The sequence below is a fragment of the Bidens hawaiensis genome, unplaced genomic scaffold, assembly GCF_021521415.1.
Source record: "Bidens hawaiensis isolate Kalapana, Puna unplaced genomic scaffold, B.hawaiensis_p1.1 tig00005189_1, whole genome shotgun sequence".
NCBI lineage: Eukaryota > Viridiplantae > Streptophyta > Magnoliopsida > Asterales > Asteraceae > Bidens > Bidens hawaiensis.
This window is the reverse complement of record NW_027491334.1, coordinates 1159060-1178518: the sequence shown is the minus strand read 5'-3', so window position 1 is coordinate 1178518 and position 19459 is coordinate 1159060. Positions and strand designations below refer to the sequence as shown.

The 19459-nt window shown below is 41.2% G+C and overlaps 1 protein-coding gene across 1 annotated transcript; it reads right to left on the bottom strand.

Annotated features, from left to right (window-relative positions):
• Nucleotides 1-10906: 10906 nt before the first annotated feature.
• Nucleotides 10907-12510, bottom strand: LOC143629347 (hypersensitive-induced response protein-like protein 1). The gene is made up of 5 exons (XM_077098647.1): nucleotides 12305-12510; nucleotides 12088-12208; nucleotides 11925-12016; nucleotides 11757-11853; nucleotides 10907-11374 (listed from the first exon to the last, which is right to left on the bottom strand). The coding sequence occupies exons 1-5, from the start codon at nucleotides 12491-12493 to the stop codon at nucleotides 11016-11018; spliced, it is 858 nt and encodes a 285-aa protein (XP_076954762.1). The 5' UTR covers nucleotides 12494-12510; the 3' UTR covers nucleotides 10907-11015.
• Between the last annotated feature and the right edge of the window lie 6949 nt (nucleotides 12511-19459).

Genomic DNA, 19459 nt, shown 5'->3' with positions numbered 1-19459 from the left:
CCACAGTTGTTAGAAAAGGAATATTATACAGCTGGCTGTACCTGCTTGGAAACCTACCTTCGGCTATAAATACTCCAACACCTTGGAACGGTATGACATCTTATCTGATATCCCCATATATTATCTGGTATCTGCTCTAGCAATTTCTCTTAATATACACTTATATTCAAGAGCAATCTAGTCTGATTCTCACGCCGGAGGGTGGTCACAAGGAGGTACCCCCCCTTCTCAGTGACGAGCTCACGGTGTCTGTTTTGCAGGTCATCAGAGGAACAACCATCTTTTCCGGACCTAACCCTCGTGGGAAACATCTATTTAACCCCCAGATTATCCGTAATCTGCCGGGGTCACTTAGTGTTTCTTCATTGGCGCCATCCGTGCATAAAAGCTAGAACTAATTCTTTTTCAGTTTTTTCAAAACTTCTGGAAAGATGGTTAACGTTACTCCGGTGCCAAGGCCAACGAGTGACCAAGAAACCCCGGTAACCACAACCCCAGCTACTGGGGGGAACACCGGCGAGTACACAAATTTTACGAACACTACCCCGGTCACCCAAGCCGGGGCAAGTGCAGTAAATTTTACGAACACTACCCCGGTTACCCGAGCCGGGGCAAGTGCAGTAAACAATCCTTCACTGGGATTCACCAATACCCAGTTGGAGAGACAACAGACGAGGCAAGTGCAGTAAATTTTACGAACACTACCCCGGTTACCCGAGCCGGGACAAGTGCAGTAAACAATCCTTCACTGGGATTCACCAATACCCAGTTGGAGAGACAACAGACGAGGCTCCCCCGCCAAACACTTGATCAAGTTAAAGCGTGGGCGGAAGCACGACAGAGGGAATTCCAAGCTGAGTTGGATGAACGCTTACGCTCACTCCAACAGGCTGACGAATTCGGAAGCACTCAACAGCTCAACATGAGCAATGAGTGCGAGTACTGGGATGATAATCAGGAGGAATCCGATAGCGACGCAAACCCTCGCCACAGGGCGAAAGGGAAGCGTAAGGAAACGGACTTCCAACCAAGAAGGAATTTTGGAGAAACCTTCAAACCAAAAAACGCGGGTGGAAACCCACGTGACTTCTCCAAAGCCTTCAGACCAACTGTTGCAAATGCGGGAACTTCCAAGTTTGCAAGGGACATTGCAGAAGCAATCGCCCCGAAGAGTGCCAAGCAGATGCCCAACATCGGCACTTATGATGGTATATCCGACCCAGACGATCATTTGAACAGATTCATAGCAGGGGCAACCGTCAGCAACTGGACGGAACCCACGTGGTGTTATATGTTCCAAATGACGCTGGTTGGAGCGGCTAGAGCGTGGTTTGACCGCCTACCGGTCCACCACATTTACGATTGGGCAGACTTCCAACAGAAGTTCAGCCAACACTTCAGCCAACAGAGGAAATATACTGAAGAACAGTGGACGATCCTCAACTGCATCCGAGAGGAAGATGAGTCTTTACTAGACTTCATCACTCGCTTCAACTCAAAGAAGCTGAGTCTGGGCACCATAAGCGAGGATCTTGTTCGCGCAGCTTTCATCCAAGGCGCCGAATACCCAGAGCTTATCCGCACATTGACGGGTAAAGACGGCATGCCATCCACATGGGATGCCATCATGACAGCAGCTAAACGCTTCGCGGAAACTGAAAAGCAACTGGGTAGAGATCTTCCCCAGAGCACAAACATCTACACTCAGAAAACAAGAGAAAACAACGTCCTTACCGCCCGACTAAACAAAAAAAGGAAGCTAGGTATTTGGCAGTCAAGGGTAAACTTTGACACCTCATCCGGCTTGCACCCTCGGTTAGGCGGAAAGGATAACATGCAGTCGTCGAACCGGAACTCCAGATGGACGCCACTCACCAAAAGCGTCACCGAGATATTCGCCACCGAGAGGCTCCCGTGGCCAGAGGCTCCAATTATCCGACAGCGTCCAAACGCTGATCAAAGCAAATCCTGTGACTTCCACAGGACAAGAGGCCACACCACCGAGGAATGCTTAGACTTGAAGGACGTCGTGGAAGCATTTGTCAGAGATGGGACACTCACGCACCTTGTGGCGTAATGAACGCTGAGCAGGCTAATGCGTGTAGAACCCCAGTTGGGGAAAACACGAATGAAACCGCAGCTTCAATGTTGGAGACTACATACTGCGTAAACAACGAGATTCCGAACCAGGTGAATATCGGCTCGAAAGGCTCGATGACACCCCCATCCCAAGAACATGGGAGTTCAATTACACAGGTTGCATGTAGATCAATTCCAAACTTGTAAAGAAAAGGCTCAGAGCCACTTCTAATGGAAATGATTCTCCTTATCACATTGACGCTGATGGTCTTACATTTATACTTATGAACTTCCCACACTGATATGCCGGTATTCACCGCATAAATAAGTGGGGAAGTAAGTCGTTGCGTGTGGACGGCGGCAAAACCCGCATAAACACAAAAAACGGCAAAAATTTCTGAGATGACAACCTTCACGCAGGTCAGTTATAGGTAAAGTTTGGTCATCCCACTAAATGAAAGTGACGGTCCTACCCGCACAATCATGATAGAGGAAACTGAACATTAACCTATTGACAACCGCGCGTCGAGAGGTTTAACTTATTCAAAACACTGATATGCCGGTATTCACCGCATAAATAAGTGGGGAAGTCGTTGCTTGTGGACGGCGGCAAAACTCGCATAAACACAAAACGGCAAACCTTCACGCAGGTCAGTTATAGGTGAAGATTGGTCATCCCACTAAATGAAAGTGACGGTCCTACCCGCACAATCATGATAGAGGAAACTGAACACTAACCTATTGACAACCGCGCGTCGAACGGTTAACTTATTCAAAACACTTGGAAAATTGCTAAGTTAAACTAAAGTATGCACGAGCGAATCATATATTGTTTATGCGGCAAAACAAGTGCCAAATTAAGCTATAATATGCATGAGCAAGTCATATAACATTTATAAAGTAAGTCATCCAATGAAAGTGGCGGTCCTACCCGCACAAACATTTATATTTCATAAAAATTCAAGTATTACAAGAATGGCTGGGCACATACCCGCATACAAGAATATAAACCTATACAAAAATAAAAATCTATCCTAACGGTGGGAAGGGACCTCAAGGTTCAAACTTCAGGACCACTCCCTCCAAACCCACTTGTACCCGCACCATCAGTTGGCTGTAGCGGTTCAAGGAAATTCTTGAGGATAGTTAGCCCATCATCAGCGGCAGCAACTTCGTTCACCTTCTCCACCACCGGATGCGGGAAGGCAGCATACTGGTTCACTGCTTGGTCATAAGCAGCTTCAGTATCCACGTCATAAAGAGGGAAGTTGGAAGGCGGGATGCCTTGCTCAACAAACCCCAGACCAAGCAGGAAACCAACCTTTTCCCCATCCTCATAAGAAGCGTTGAGGGCTGCGCTCATAGCATCGTCATAGGATGTGTCTGTGAAGATCCGATGCAAAACCTACAAAACAAAAATACAAGTATCAAAACCTTTTCTAAGTACAAAGAAAAGCGTAAAGATATTATGAAGCTATGCACACCTGCGACAACGCTTTCCGTAGAAGCCATTCCTTGGTAATCAGAGCTTCCTGGAGGGCTGCTTGAGCTTGGTTACGGGCGCGTTCGGCTTCATTTTTGTTAAGGTTGGCAAGCAACACTTCCTTAGCAGCAGCCTCTTCAACGCCCTTCAGCTTACGCTCAGTATGGTCAAGCATACCCCTCTGATCCAAGATCTCTTGGAGCTTCTTGGCGTCTTCCATAGCCAAAGCATCGTGAGCCTGCTGAAGCCTCTCTAGCTTGGCTTTAAGCTCCTCATTCTCGGCGCGCAGAGGTTCAGCAACGGCTTCAGCCTTGGTGGCCCTCTCGGTTGCGTTCCGCGCAGTTTCCTTAGCCAACCTAAGCTGTTCGTTAACAGCTTGAGTAGCCTTGGAACGGGCCTCGAGCCGGGCCTGCACTTCAACCTCGAGGGCCTTGAAGGCCTTTTCCTTCTCCGCAGCAATTGCGGAAAGTCTCCTGTTCTCCTCCCGAATAGCCCGCGCCTGAGCCACTTCTTGGATACGCGCAGCCTTTAACTTGTCGTTTTCACGACAAAGTAACTCGACGCGCGGCTGTATCCGGGCAAGGAGAATCCGAAGCTCATTTGTCAGCCTACCCTCCTGGTAGCTAGACATGGCTTCCCCCAACGCGCCACTTGGGGCCGCGTGACGCGCCCACTCGACGCAGTCCACAGCCGTCCGAAGGGTTGTTCCCCGGCGGATGTTCCACCGTGGAACATACACCTCATTCGAATCCGACACTGCAAAAACAAGAAACAGTTAGGAAAAGATGATAAAAAAAAGGCCAAAATAACCCTACGCACCTGTAGGGTCGACAACAGGCCGATAGCCACCAAACCCATCACCTGAACCTAAGGGATATCCATCCAAGAGGTCAGGCAGATGGGAAGGAGGCAGAGATTGGCTAGAAGCCCAACTCCAAACATACCTGCTGAACCGGCCGGGGACGAGGTAGTCGCCGGTGCCGGAGGCACGGTTGAAGCCGCCGCGGTGGAGACCATCGGTGGTGAACTCACTGGAGGTGAACTCACAACCGTGGCCGCCGCTGCGGAGGAACCCGAGAAAAACTCACCGCCGGCTCAGTGAAGGACGCAGTGAATATGACACTGACAGCCGGTGGAGACGACGTCACAATTGGAACAGTTGCCTCAACCGGGTGAGCAACTGAACCAACACTTGAAGCAGGCGCAGCCGCCTGGGTCATCGCCTCGGGTAGGTTGACCAAACCTACCGTCATGGGTCCAGAGGTGCTCCTCCCCGCTCCACTCTGGAATGCGGTAGCATCCACGCCTGCACGAAGACAAGATATATAAGTATAATGGCGGAAAGATATGCAGTTAAGGTAAATGAAGTTTATACTTACGAGTCCTCTTGAGCTTGAAGGTGCGAACAGGCGGGGACGAACCCGATGGAACTGGCCTCTTCACGCCAGCCACCGTCGTAGAACTTGGTCGCGCGGAGGTGGCAGCTGTCTCAACCTCCGAGACAGTTGTCTCACCACAACCAGGGTTCCCCGCCGCCTCCTCACTTTCGGTTTCCGAGTCAGACCGGTTCCCCTGATCGACAGTGGAGGCAACCTTCGCCTTGCCCTTCACGCCGGCAGCTTTCTTCTTCCTCACGAAGAAAGGACCGTCTGCGGATTCCTCATCAGAAGATGACAAAATTAGAGAAACTCCAGTAGAGGTTTGAGCATGAAGAGGGCGAGGGTTAATGAAACCCTTACCTGCCCGCGTGGCGCTCAGAATTTCGTGGCCTGGCGGGTAGACCTCCACAAACCGATCCGCCGTTTGCTCCAAGATGGGCAACTCGTTCTCGTCGAGAGCACGAGTACCCAACCGAGAGGGACCACCGCTCTCACGCGGTTGCAGAAGCGACTGCAAATTGTTCCCCTCTGAAAATAAACAGAAAAGCAGTTAGAAGAAAAACCCTAAATCAGCAAAAAGAGATGGAGCATACCATAGGGAATAAAATTCGAACCGTATTCAAGAACGATGGGAATCTGTGGCGCCTCTGCCCCAGCATCCTTCCATACCCGGCTCATCCCAAGCATCACCATCCCAGACTCCGCAAAGCGATAAACCGGAGTCTGGATCTGGGAGATCTTGGTAAACCATTCCGCTTCCTGGTAGTTGGAGGCGTGAAGGTTCGAGATGTAGAAAAACTCCCGCTTCCAAGACCGAAGAATGCGCTCGGTAGCGCAGATCTTCAAACCCTTGATCTGAGTGACCAAGGTATACCAGCCCTGGATGCACCTCCAGGAGTAGAAGGTCATCAGGCGGTCGACGCGGGGCTTAACGCCCAGAATATGGCACACCCATTCAAAGTGGCGAACCTTAGCGATCGCCATCGGGTGCACCTCCGTCAAATGTACACCGTGTCTCTCCAGAACACGGTATACGAACTTCGTTAATAGGAATCTGAGATTCCCATATATAAAGAATGAGGCATAAACCCCTATCTTGCCCTTGGGGGCATCGTACACCGTCTGGTGAGGCTCAGGAAACTCAGGCTCGAAAGGCTCGAGCATGAACTTCTTGATGATGTACTGGTACAGGTCGACGGTAAGAGCACACTGGCACTCGCCAGCAGTACTCTTATCGTCCTTATCAGACGCGGACATTGGGTTCTCGGTGTACACCTCAGACTCCTCGGCAGTAGCCTCAGGATCATGAATGGAAGACATGTTTTGGATGTAAAGAAGAACGATTTCAGAAGAATGCTCGACGGAAAAGTTAGAGTATTCGCCGGAAATCGTTTAGAAGAAGAAGAGTGAAGTGAAGGTGTGGATTAAGATGCACCCTCTCCCCCTTTATATACTCATCGCAATGAATGCGATGAATTTAATGCGGAGGAGAGAGAGAGAGCGCAGGTGCAATGAAACTATGACACGTGGAAAGAGCAAGCTGGCAACAGCTGTTGAAAGGACGCGTGCCGTAAAACTCGCGCCGACGCGCCTGAAAAAACGTCTGGAATGACCATATACCGTCACGTCACCATAACTTCCTGCACGTCCTGAAACTGTCAGAAGAAACCGTCGGACGACGCTAACGTCCCTTCAACAGTTTGGACTGTTCTTATCCTTTCACCAACTCTTCGAATTTCAAAAAGATTCAAAAAGATTCAAAAATAAGAGGGAATACACCCCCTTACCTTGGCAACCAAGTAACTATAAGACAGGTACGGGTACAGTATCAAGGCAAAACCCTTCACATACTTAGCACCCGCAGAGAATTGAAGCCAAGAATACCTTGGCAACCAAGTAACTATAAGACGGGTGCGGGTACAGTGTCAAGGCAAAACCCTTCACATACTTAGCACCCGCAGGGAATTGAAGCCAAGAATACCTTGGAAGTAAAGTAACTATAAGACGAGTGCGGGTACAGTGTCAAGGCGAAACCCTTCACATACTTAGCACTCGCAGGGAATTGAAACCATGAAGGATCTTCTGGGCCAAGCTTGTGGAAAGGGATATAACATCCCCGCATAGCGGGAACATTGAGAACTAGATTGTTTGATGCTCCAAGATGGAATTGGTTGTTTAAACATAATTGATCACTATGTCTAAAACTACCAAAACCTCGTGGAGAACCTATACAACTGAAACTCAACGCTCCTGACTTGCGAGGAGGTTACATACCTACCCGCATCATACCCAAAGATCAAGCAGAAAAGTGGGAAATTCTGCGTGACATTAGGAAAACCGCGGGAAGAATCCCCATGGAAAACCTTAAAACTAAAAACCCTTTTCAAAACCCTTTGCTTAAGTCCAAAAGTTCACCTCACTTATTAACAATTCATGAGAATGACATTGGACTGGGGGGGACTTGAAGAGGTAGGTCCCAGCAAGGCCCAGTTGGACCCGCAAGACTCACCTTGAAGAGGGGCGTATGCGCAAAGACCAACTGGTTCCGCAGGACCCACCATGCTCAGAGAGATGAAGACCTTACGCGCAGTACGCCAGCTGTTCCCGCAGGAAAAAGCCTCCCAATGGTGAAGTACCCCGCCTGTTCCCGCAGCTGAGGATACAAGTCATCAGGGAAGGCTACCCGCACTAATAGGAAGGCTACACGCACAAGGCACTAACTCTCAATAATTCAGTAGTCACCTGAAGAAGGAATGAGCAAGGCGGGAATACTCCCGCCCAAATGAGCCAGTCCGTACGCTTCTGGAGGATCTTTTGTACTATACCTGCCAAGGTATGGACAAAATAGACAAGATCTGACCAAAGCAGCCCATGAACCAATCACAGGGTGACAGCTCACTGACAATAGTACGACGAGGAGCACGCTCTAGTACAAAATGTCACTATCAGCCGCTGCCTACTCACCAACCCTTGTCGTGGCACGTACATAGCCTGCAGTTGGTGGAAAAGGAATAGTACACAGCCGGCCATGTCACTATCAGCTGCTGCCTACCCACCAACCACCAGCATGGCACGTGCGTAGCCCACAGTTGGTAGAAAAGGAATATTATACAGCTGGCTGAACCTGCTTGGAAACCTACCTTCGGCTATAAATACTCCAACACCTTGGAACGGTATGACATCTTATCTGATATCCCCATATATTATCTGGTATCTGCTCTAGCAATTTCTCTTAATATACACTTATATTCAAGAGCAATCTAGTCTGATTCTCACGCCGGAGGGTGGTCACAAGGAGGTACCCCCCCTTCTCAGTGACGAGCTCATGGTGTCTGTTTTGCAGGTCATCAGAGGAACAACCATCTTTGCCGGACCTAACCCTCGTGGGAAACATCTATTTAACCCCCAGATTATCCGTAATCTGCCGGGGTCACTTAGTGTTTCTTCAGTCACCTAAAGCGTCCTTCAACTATATGTCACGCACACGTGGACTTTAACTTGCCAACATGTGACCTTATCTGCTATCATCGACCCGTCCCAACAAAACACCTCACCTACAACTCCATTCAAAACTCAGTTTGACTATTTAACAAAAAACCCATTTTCCGGTTTCCTATTCTCAGTTTAAAAACAAACCTTAAGCATTCACATTTAATTCTCTATCTCTACATTAAAAACACTATCTTTTCTCTCTCATTTTAAATTAAATAATACTTTTTTATATTTTTATCATTATCTTTTCTCTCTCATTCACTCACAACCACTTTAAAAAACATTAAAAAATTATAGAGATGAACAATAAGCTTCTCCGAATTTAACTATGAACACTAACATTTTCTCTCTCATCCTTTCACAACTATTTTTAACCATCTATAAAAAATGAAGAACCCCCTTCCATAATTTGAAGAATCCATTGAGAATGCTCTTAGTTAAAAGTTATTAAGACATGTTTACAAACTAAGTTTGACTTCTTTTGTATCAATCATCTTTGTTCTCATCTCATGGCAAATCATTTAAATAAGTTGATGCTGGTTCTTGTAGAAGGTGCGGCATGATTTGGTGTTCATCAGGGTTAAGGAATCGTCACAAATGATTTTCGAAAAAGTTAAGACACGCTTGTTAAATTTTAACAGAAATTAGTCGAAGCAAAATAATATCGATTAGGAGATTTGGGATAGGGTGTTTCTAGTTATTGAGTTGGTAGTTTCACTTATTGTATTTTTGTACTCATTCAATTTCTGTTTGATTTTTATATTACTTCGTAGTTCAAAAAGAAAGTTATCTTTAAAAATCATTTTTGTTTACTTCAGTAAGTTTGCTACAAGTCAACTCTAAAAGATATTATACACTAGATAGATTACAGCCATATAATACTATACTAGCCTGAAGTATATCACATCATTATGGTCTACCATCCATCATGTTGTCATTGGGAAATTAACATTCCAAAACCACAAGTTATATACAGTAGACTTTTCTGTCGATGTCAATTTCAGACATTGCATTTAATATCTGTTTTCAAATTAAAATTAAATATAGACAGTGACATCCTAGATTTTTTTTTTTTATAAAACAGCCAATAAAAAACTTTCATTAAAAGCTAGCAAGGAGTTGATCAGCAAGCCCAACCAAAAAACAAAAACCAGAAACCACACCTCGAGTAAACAAAAACATTTCAAACTAAAACTACGCCAATCCACCCAATTGAGCGACGAAATCTTCGATGTATTCCGAACCCAAAGATAATCGAGCTCTTTTATCTTCTCAAAAGCCTTCATAAGTTTGACCCGTGTTCCTTAAAAAGAAAATAGTGAAACACTTTTCCCTTTGTTTTAGGAAATCTTGAATATTTGCGCATGTCCAAAACGTCCTTGATAATAAAAGAAAAGATGTTGGGAATTTTGCATCAAGTCAAGAGCACCTGCCAAATTGCTTGTGCAAACCTACAAGAGAAACAAATGGCCGAAGCCTTGGCCTCACAACAGATCGGTCATAGCCGAGAGGGAACGACCATGATTACACTTGTCAATAGAGTTGTTACTTTTACCCGAAACCCGAAACCCAACCCGAAAAAACACGTACCTGAACCCGAACTAACCCGACCCAAAAACCCCGAACCCGAACCGATGTAATTCAGGTTGGTTCTCGGGTTTGATTTATAAGTTTCGGGTCAACCCGAAAAACCCGAATATAAACTTTTAGTTTTGAAATTAAATATATTTTTAGATATAATAGGTTTAGTCTTAGTCACTAGAGTTGTTAGAATCTAAGCCTAATCGACTGTTATCATTCCAATTATTATGAACCGATCGTTTATTGTTAATTTATGTTTTCCATTTATTATTAATAGCAACGGTAATCGAACAAAAAAATCGCGTCTGATTGAAGACGATTATGGTTCAAGTTAGGTACTTAGTTTTACTCTTCTTTTGAATTGCTTTATGACTTTATCAAGTTACGTTGGTTTGGTTATTTGATTATTTGCGTTACTAGCAAACAAGAATATGTTTTAATTATAGCATTGAAGTTTTTTAAAATTTTTTTGTTTTTTGTTTCATTTTCTAGGATAATCGAAACCCGATTAACCCAACCCGAAAAAACCTGAACCCGAATTACCCGAACCCGAAAAACCCGCGAGAGATTTGGGTTGGGTTTTGGGTTAAGATTTAAAACTTTAAACCCGAAGAACCCGACCCAAAAAACCTGAAACCCAAAAAACGAACCCGAAGAACACCTCAACTTGTCAACGCTACCCGAGCACTCTCCACGTAAACAAACTAGATAACATACCTGATACCTGTACGTGTTATCTAGTTTGGTAAGAGTGAAAAAAATACTAGTTAAAACTATTAATGCTCTTTTATTATCTTTGTTTCTTTACCTCTAATTAGTTTAGATCTTCCCAATTTATAAACGCTTATTCAAGCTTCAAAACGAATTTACACTTCATTATACCAAAAAAAAAAAGTATCCAAACAAAAACAAGGAGATCATCATCATCTCTACGAAAATAAAAGCAAAACACAATAAGTTTATATCATATACTTGCAAGTTTCAAATTGCATTCCAATCTTTCAAGTGGCAGAAGACCCTTGAAGAAGTCCATCACGAATCTGAGCAGCCACATCACGAACCGCACCCGGTCCATGAGGGAGAAACACAGCTGACGACTTGGAAGACGCACCGATCTCCTTCATGGTGTCAAAATACTGAGTCACCAAAACCATGTCCATCACATCTTTTGCAGTGGTTCCGGGCACATTGACTGAGAACCCCAACACACTGTCTCTCAAACCGTCCACAATGGCCTGCCTCTGCCGGGCTATACCCAAACCCGACAGGTATTTGGACTCCGCCTCACCCTCAGCCCTCTTGATTTGCAGAATTTTCTCAGCTTCTGCTTTCTCGGTAGCAGCCATCCTCAAACGTGCAGCTGAAAATAATATTACTATTATTAGTGTTCATACTTCATTAACAACTCGTTTTTAAAAGGACTTAGGCTCAACCCAAATAATTCATAATTCATCTGATTATAAATTAACAAAAAGACTTAAGCTCAAACTTTTAGGCCTGGATTCATTATCTTGAGCCAATTACTTTTTCAGCTCAAAATTTTGAAACCCAAATAGTAAAAGCAAAATAACCGAAACCTAACCGAACCCAAATAGACAAAAACCAAAACCGAACGGAAACTAAAAAACCAAAGCCAAACCTTATTTCAAAACTCAAAACCCTAATTATAACCTGGTCTGAGAGTGCTTTTTAATGCCATAGTTAAAAGGTTAGAAAAACAAATATTATGGTATAATGTTTACCAGCATTGATCTCATTCATCGCCCTCTTTACATGCTCATCTGGTTCTATATCAACAATCAGTGTCTGAACTATCTCGAACCCGTATGCAGACATAGCCTACAAACAACATGGAAAACCCGAATTAAATCAATAATCAATCTTGTTCACCATCAAATGAAAACAGTTACCTTTTCAAGTTCTTCTTCGACGGCTTTTGCAATTTCATTCTTTTGCTCAAAAGTATCATCTAGATTCAGCCTCGGCACAAACGCCCTTATAACTGTAAAAGTCTCAGATGCAATATTAAAAAAGAATGAAAAAATATTTCATAATATGTATGTATGTAAGTACCATCAAAGACATAGGCTTGAATTTGGGAGCGCGTGTTGCTGAGTTTATAGAAAGCATCGCTTGCTTTATCAGCAAGAGCGCGGTATTGGATGGAAGCCACAACATTAACAAAAACATTATCCTGAAATACAACAGTAAAAACATTCAACTAATTGCCTGATTGATAAGGTAAGGTACAATAAATAATGTAGAATAGTTGAAATAAATAAAAGAGTACCTTTGTTTTGGTCTCGCACTTGACATCCAACTGCTGAACTCGGAGAGTAAGCTGGCCGGCAAGCTGTTTACCGAAGATCCATGGGACACAGTGGCATCCAGGCTCCAACACCTCATCAAATTTCCCGAAAGACTCCTTAATCGCAACGGTGGATTGGTCGACTTGGTACAAACAAAATAGGTTCCCCATGATCTGATCTTACACACCTGATTATAAGTACGAAATTCAATTGAACAAAATCAAACCTAGGGCAACAACTCAAATTAAAAATCATAAGGAAAATAAAAACCAAGGGTTTACCAGGAAAGGAAGAAGACCAATACGATGGATGAGGATGACTTTATGCAAAATGAACATAAAAACCAATTTATTTATTTATAAAGATCACATCGACTTACCTGGTTGTTACTTCATTGATTTTTCATGTCTCAACCTCATCTCAACAATTTTAGGGAAAAAAAATATATATACATCTTTATATTAATTAATTAATGATTTAAAAACCGATATTTCACTTGTATCGGATTTAGCTAAAAAACGGTTCCACCGGTTGAACCGAGTTGTACCGAGAGCTTCAACCTGGTTAACAGTTTACCTTATAATATTATATAAACGTAATTTCAACTCAACACATAATCCAAAATTATATTATTCTATAATAAAATATAATCCAAAAGTTAATCCATAATAAAAAAATAATGCAAAAGCTTTCGATTTTCAAAAATAATCCAAAGGTTCACTCGTTTCGATGCTAATTGCTATGTTAAAGGTAACTTTTAAAAAATATGGGCCGCAAAATATTAAAATTGCTTGGGCTTAGAACCGCTATTTTAGAAAAAACCGCCGGTTCGATGTTCTAGCAAACCACCTAAAAATACCAGACACAAAACACCGGTCTGGTATGCGAAATCTGGTATTACCGGTTCAACCGGCCGGTATGAACCGGTTTTTAAAACCCTGATATTACTAATAGCATTCTCAATTAATTCTCTAAATTATATAAGGGGTTTTTGTGAAAGGTGGAGAAAGAAAATATTATTGCTCGTGGTTAAACTTGAAAAAACACACTGTTCACCTTTATAATTTTTTTAATGTTTTTTATAGTGGTTGTGAGTGAAAGAAAGAGAATATATAATGATAAAAGTATAAAAAAAACATTATTTAATTAAAAATGAAAGAAAAAATGGGTGCTTTTAATATCATTATAGAGATAGAGAGAGAATAGATTGAGAATGCTTTAAGGATTATATTTGGTCATTTACTAAGAACATCCCATACCATCCTCCACATATCTCTATAATTACACTAAAAATACTATATTTTCTCTTTCCTCTTCAATTAAATAATATTTTTTTATACATTTATTATTAGGGAAAAGTCCCAAAATAGCCCTTTTAGAGAAAGAATCCCCAAAATCCCTTTTTTCCTAAATTTTTTTTAGAATTTGGACTTTCCAGACGTATTGGGAAAAGATAATAATATAGGAGTAGCAGGCCAAATTTCTAAGGAAAGCCAGGGAGGAGACCAGATTTGGGAAAGTAATAAAGGGAAAGTCCAAATTATTTTGAAATATGGGAGTAAAAGTTCAAATTTTTACAATTTGCTTAAAAATAGTCTCCCAAGACTGTTTTTTAATGTTTCCTACATTTTCCGTCCATATTTTCAAATTCTAGGAAAATGAGATTTTTAAATCTCGTCTTGAGAGACGAGATTCCACCACCATCACCACCACCACCTATTGTTTGCCTTCTACCACCATCACTACCGCCACCATCCACCACCGCCACCATCCACCACCACTACTATCACCATCCACCACCACTACCGCCACCATCCACCATCCACCATCCATGTCGTTGAAGATGATCGGAGAAGGATTTTGGATAGCCGGTGAATGAGGTCTGGTAGGGTAGTGCGGCGGTCAACGACGACGAATCTCGTATTGCCGCTGATGTAGGTTAAAGACTTGTTGTGTGGGCGTGGGATGATGTGGCCACCGAAGCTGCACATCAGCCGGAGCTTGGTTACTTCGGCTGCCGGCAGTGCCATTGGTGGGTGGTGGTGGATGGTGGCGGTAGTGGTGGAAGGTGGGTGGGTGGGGGTGGTGGATGGTGGCGGTGGCGAACGGTGGCGGTAGTGGTGGTGGTAGAAGGCGAACGATGGGTGGTGGTGGTGGTGGAATCTCATTTCTCAAGATGAGATTTAAAAATCTCTTTTTCATAGAATTTGAAAATATGGACGGAAGAGATAGGAAACATTAAAAAACAGTCTTGGGAGACTGTTTTTTTTTTGAGAAAAAAAGTTTTGTAAAAATCTGAACTTTTACTCTTAGATTTCAAAATAATTTGGACTTTCCCTTCATTATTTTCCCAAATCTGGTCTCCTCCTTAACTTTCCTTAGAAATTTGGCCTGCTACCCCTATATTATTATCTTTTCCCAATGCGTCTGAAAAGTCCAAATTTTAAACAATTTTGAGGAAAAAATGGCTATTTAGGGGTTTTCTCTCTAAAAGGGGTTATTTTAGGAATTTTTCCTTTATCTTTATAGTTTTCTCTCTCCTCTACTCACAACCAATTCAATAAATATTAAAAAATAAATAGGGGCAAACAAAGTTTATTCAAATTTACAAAGAAATCACTACATTTTCTCTCTGCATCCTATAATTTACACTTATAAACACACCCTACAATTTGCAAATTTCACTCACATAATTTTAGAAGATAAGTTAAGAATTCTCTAAAGATATATTTAGGAGTGTTTTGGCTAAACTTTTAAAAGTTGTTTATTTGCATTTAAAAGCTATTTAATGTAATGCAATTAAACATTAAAAAACTTGTCTTTTACACTTTTGGTTTACTCGCGCCTGAAGCTGTGGCGTTAATTGGCCGCGTTCAAAATGGCTATACATAGTAATGTTATGACCTCAATATTAGCCAATGTACTTTTTAAAAGACTGAGTTTGCAATTCAAAATGGGGTAGCAATGTGGTCTGTTGTCTGTTTGCCTTCTATTTCGATGTAATCGCTACTTTTTTTTAATTATTTTTCTTTAAAAAAACATGTTTGGGTATTATAAACGCACTTCTCGTTTTTTTTACTTTTTCCTTATGGGTTAAAAAGTTGTCTTCTAGTAAATGTTTGCCAAGGCCTCGGTATTTTAACAAAAATAAAAGTTGTTTTATAGAAGAAACAAATCTTGGCCTTTTGTTTTGTGTTTTGCTTTTAAAAAACCAAATTACAAATATACCCATCATTCAATTTCAATTCATACCAAAAAAGCTTTTTTTTTTATGAATGTCTTTTTGGTCATTTTACTTAAATAAGCTTAGGTAACACACTTTTGGAGTTAAATAAGCTTAGCCAAACACCCTCTTATTACTCTTCGCCGCCAAGCTCCCTTCAATCCTCTAGAAACATTGGCAAAGATTTAAAATCATCCTCTGGTACGCGTATTAAACTTGTCCTCTAATATAAATAAGATCAAATATAAATATTGAAGTTCTCGATATTTATATGACACGTGACAGATTTTATAAGGTTGAAGAAATGAAAGGCGGATGAGATGGACGAGTTTTTAATTGAGTGTCATAGATGGAAAATATGATACGTAGATTTTAAAAAAAGTGATTAAATTTAAGAGATAAAATCGCAGTTTATATAAATTTACCTTAATCTTAATCGTAGAGATAGAAAGTGTCATCTTCATCTTTACAATCGTGGATCGAATCAAGTTAAGGAGTGAAATATGAACGTTTCGGGATCTCTTGTGGCAAAATCAAAGTAAGAAACACCTTCAAACTTTCTGATTTGAAATATAAAAGTTATAGGTTTTTGTTGGACTCGGTCTGTCCAAGACACATATTATAATTGATGTGGCTAGTACGTTATGATCCAAGTCGGGTCATACCCAATAACAAGCTAGACAAACACCAATTATATTTGTTTATATATGATATGATCATAAGTAAATAAATATTGACACTTATGTTATTTGGAAAAGGGTTTCTAAATACAATGTACTTGTGAAATGAATAAATCATATGGATGATTTATATTTTGAGAGAGAACATTCCATAGTGTTATTTAAGATGATTAAATAACAATATGTGAAAATGGTTACCTAGCATGTTGCCTATATGTTGTGTTACACTTATAAGTAATAAGTTTTATAACACAAATATATAAATGAAAGGTTTAAAATAATAATAATAACAAGGAAGGTATCTCTTTCTCTCTTATTATTTTATTGTTATTTCAAATGTTAGTGGAGACATGCAAGGTTCTAATTGGTGCCATGGGTGGTGCCAAAAGATACATACTTACTTCCTCTTTCACTCTCATTTTTTTTTTTTGCATGTAACAAAAAAGTTTTCTACTCTCTCTCTCTTTTCTCTCTAATTTTCGGCCAAGAGGAGGAGCCAAGGGAGGAAGAAAATTTTTGAGTGCAAATCCTAGCTACAAGATGTTTGCTTGAAGGGTATACAAGCTTGAGGAACTCCTATCTTGAAGTTCTAGCCTACCATTCATCATCCCTTTCACATTTCCTTGGTTTTGAAAGGTAGTCTTAACATGCATGGACTTATAGTGACAGGCATGTGTTTGATAGTATGTATTTCGTATTTGGATCCGGGTTTGGGTTTTGCATGTATAAAATTGGTTTTATACACTATAAACTAACAAGATTTAAAACATTTATCCGCTGCGTTTTTGGTAAAAGTAAGGTCTTATCACTTTGATAATCTTGTTAAAACCCAACAGTTTTTGGGTTTTTAAGAAAGTTAAAGCTTCATAAAAAAATCATATCTTTTAGATGTGTTTAAGGATATAAATCATAGATCTAGAAATTTGGATGATAAAGAAACAATTTAGACCTAAAATGTTTGGATATTGGTTATCGGTTCGTGTTATTGAAACCTATGCAGTAAATCTCGGTGGTATCCGGTTATTGGTCCTCATGTGAAATATCGGTCAGAATATCGGTATCGATAATATCGGTAATATTGACCGATATTTCACTGACATGTCAGTGACATATCAGCGATGGATTTCGCCAACACTTTGAATCCAAAGACATCTTTAGGATTTGACTTCCCTAAACCAAGTGACAAGATCAAGGACAAGAAACTTCTTGAAGATTTGGGAAGCTTTGCTAAAGTGTTCTGCACGAAATGTGATGCATATGGGCATCACACTGACTCTTGCTGGGTTCTTGAGGATATTTTTGAAATTCCAGATGTGGTTAGTGGCTATGACATGAAAAGCTACAAAGAAATGTATGAGAGATACTTGAATGGAAATAAAAACCCATCTCAAGATAAGAACCATCAGCCTATGTTGCAACAAAGTCTCAAAACAATTTTGAAGATCAAAGAAAATGACCAAATCCTAACAACAACAGACAAGAACAGAAGGTCACCAAATGAAGAGAAAGTCAAGAAGAGATCAGGTGTTCTAAATGGTGATGAGAAGTTTCTGTTAAAAAAAGGATTTGAACCAAGAGGATTCAAGTGGAAAATAAAGAAGGAAGTAGAAGAAAGGAAGGATAAGGTGATTGAGGATGTTGATAGTAGCATTAAAGTGTCTGCTGTGTACTCTGGATCAGAGTCCGACACTGATGAGAATTGTGAAGTCGTGTATGAAGATCTACCATTTGTTCCAATCCTAACTTCTAATGCATCCTCCACTATCTCTGAATTACAAACTGATGGAGTTTGTAACTCAGAATCAAACTGATTCCTTTTGTGTTGTGCAGGGACAGTCCATGAGTAGCAACGATTTATGGTATATGGACAGTGGATGTTCAAGGCACATGACATGTGACAAGACTGCATTGATTAATTATGTGAAGAAATATGAGGGACCAGTTGCATTTGGGAGTGATGAAAATGGAGGAAAAATTGTTGGAAAGGGAACACTCACAAATGGCAAAGTATCCTTTGAGAATGTTCTACATGTTGAAGGTCTACAGAACAATTTGCTGAGCATTTCTCAAGTGTGTGACAAGGAATACAAGGTTGCCTTCAATGATGAACACTACCTGATTTTGAAGCCAGAGTTTGTGATTCCAATTGAAATGATTATGATGATGGCTCCAAAAAATGACAACCTCTATGAACTGAGAATGAATACTACAACTTCAAGAGGTGGTTCATGCTTTGTATCAAAGGCAACTGAGAATGAAACTGTGCTATGGCATAGGAAGATGTGTCATGTAAATTTGAAGAACATGAACAAACTAGTGAAAGGTGAACATGTTGTTGGCCTTCCCACAAGAGAGTTCAAGCTAGAAGAAAAATGCACATCTTGCCTAAAAGAAAAACAACACAAATCCTCACACAAGAGCAAACTGATAAACACAATAGATGAGGTCTTGGAATTACTTCACATGGACTTGTTTGGTCCAGTGAGTGTTCCAAGTGTTGGGAAGAAGAGATACTGCCTAGTGATAACTGATGATTTTTCAAGATTCACTTGTGTATATTTCATGGGCACCAAGGATGAAACGCCAAATTTGATCAAATCTTGTGTACTCAAGATGGAAAATCAACTTGACAGGACAGTGAAGGTAATTAGAAGTGACAATGGGTCAGAATTCAAGAATGACACGATGAGTGATTTCTGCACTTCTAAGGGTATTTTCCAGCAGTACATTGCTCCTAGAACCCCTGAACAAAATGGTGTTGTAGAAAGGAGAAATAGAACTTTAATTGAAGCTGCAAGGACCATGATTGCTGATGCTAACCTTCCTGTTACCTTCTGGGCAGAAGCAATAAATAATGCATGTTATGTGCAGAATAGGGTTCTACTTAACAAGGCTCAAAACAAGACTCCATATGAAATTATCTACCAGAGAAAGCCTTATGTGAAGTTCTTGAAGCCTTTTGGATGTAAATGCTCACTTTTGAACACAAAGGACTACTTGAACAAATTCCAGTCCAAATCACCGGAATGTTTCTTTGTGGGCTATTCATCTCATTCAAAAGCTTATAGAGTTTATGTGAAAAAGCACATGGTGGTCATTGAATCATCTGACATCATCTTCAATGAAAACCAGTTCAACAATACTGATGGTCCAAAATGGCTATTTGATCTTGAGAAAATGATCAAATCATTTAAAATCTATAATGAAGACATGGATGATAGTATGTACAGAAC

What these genes read in the sequence shown, in the direction of transcription:
- LOC143629347 (XM_077098647.1), bottom strand. Translation starts at nt 12,493, where the DNA reads ATGGGGAACCTATTTTGTTTGTACCAAGTCGACCAATCCACCGTTGCG. An exon ending in TCGAAGAAGAACTTGAAAAG is followed by an intron (nt 11,854 to 11,924) that starts GTAACTGTTTTC and finishes TGTTGTTTGTAG; the next exon opens with GCTATGTCTGCATACGGGTT. An exon ending in GATGAATGAGATCAATGCTG is followed by an intron (nt 11,375 to 11,756) that starts GTAAACATTATA and finishes TATTATTTTCAG; the next exon opens with CTGCACGTTTGAGGATGGCT.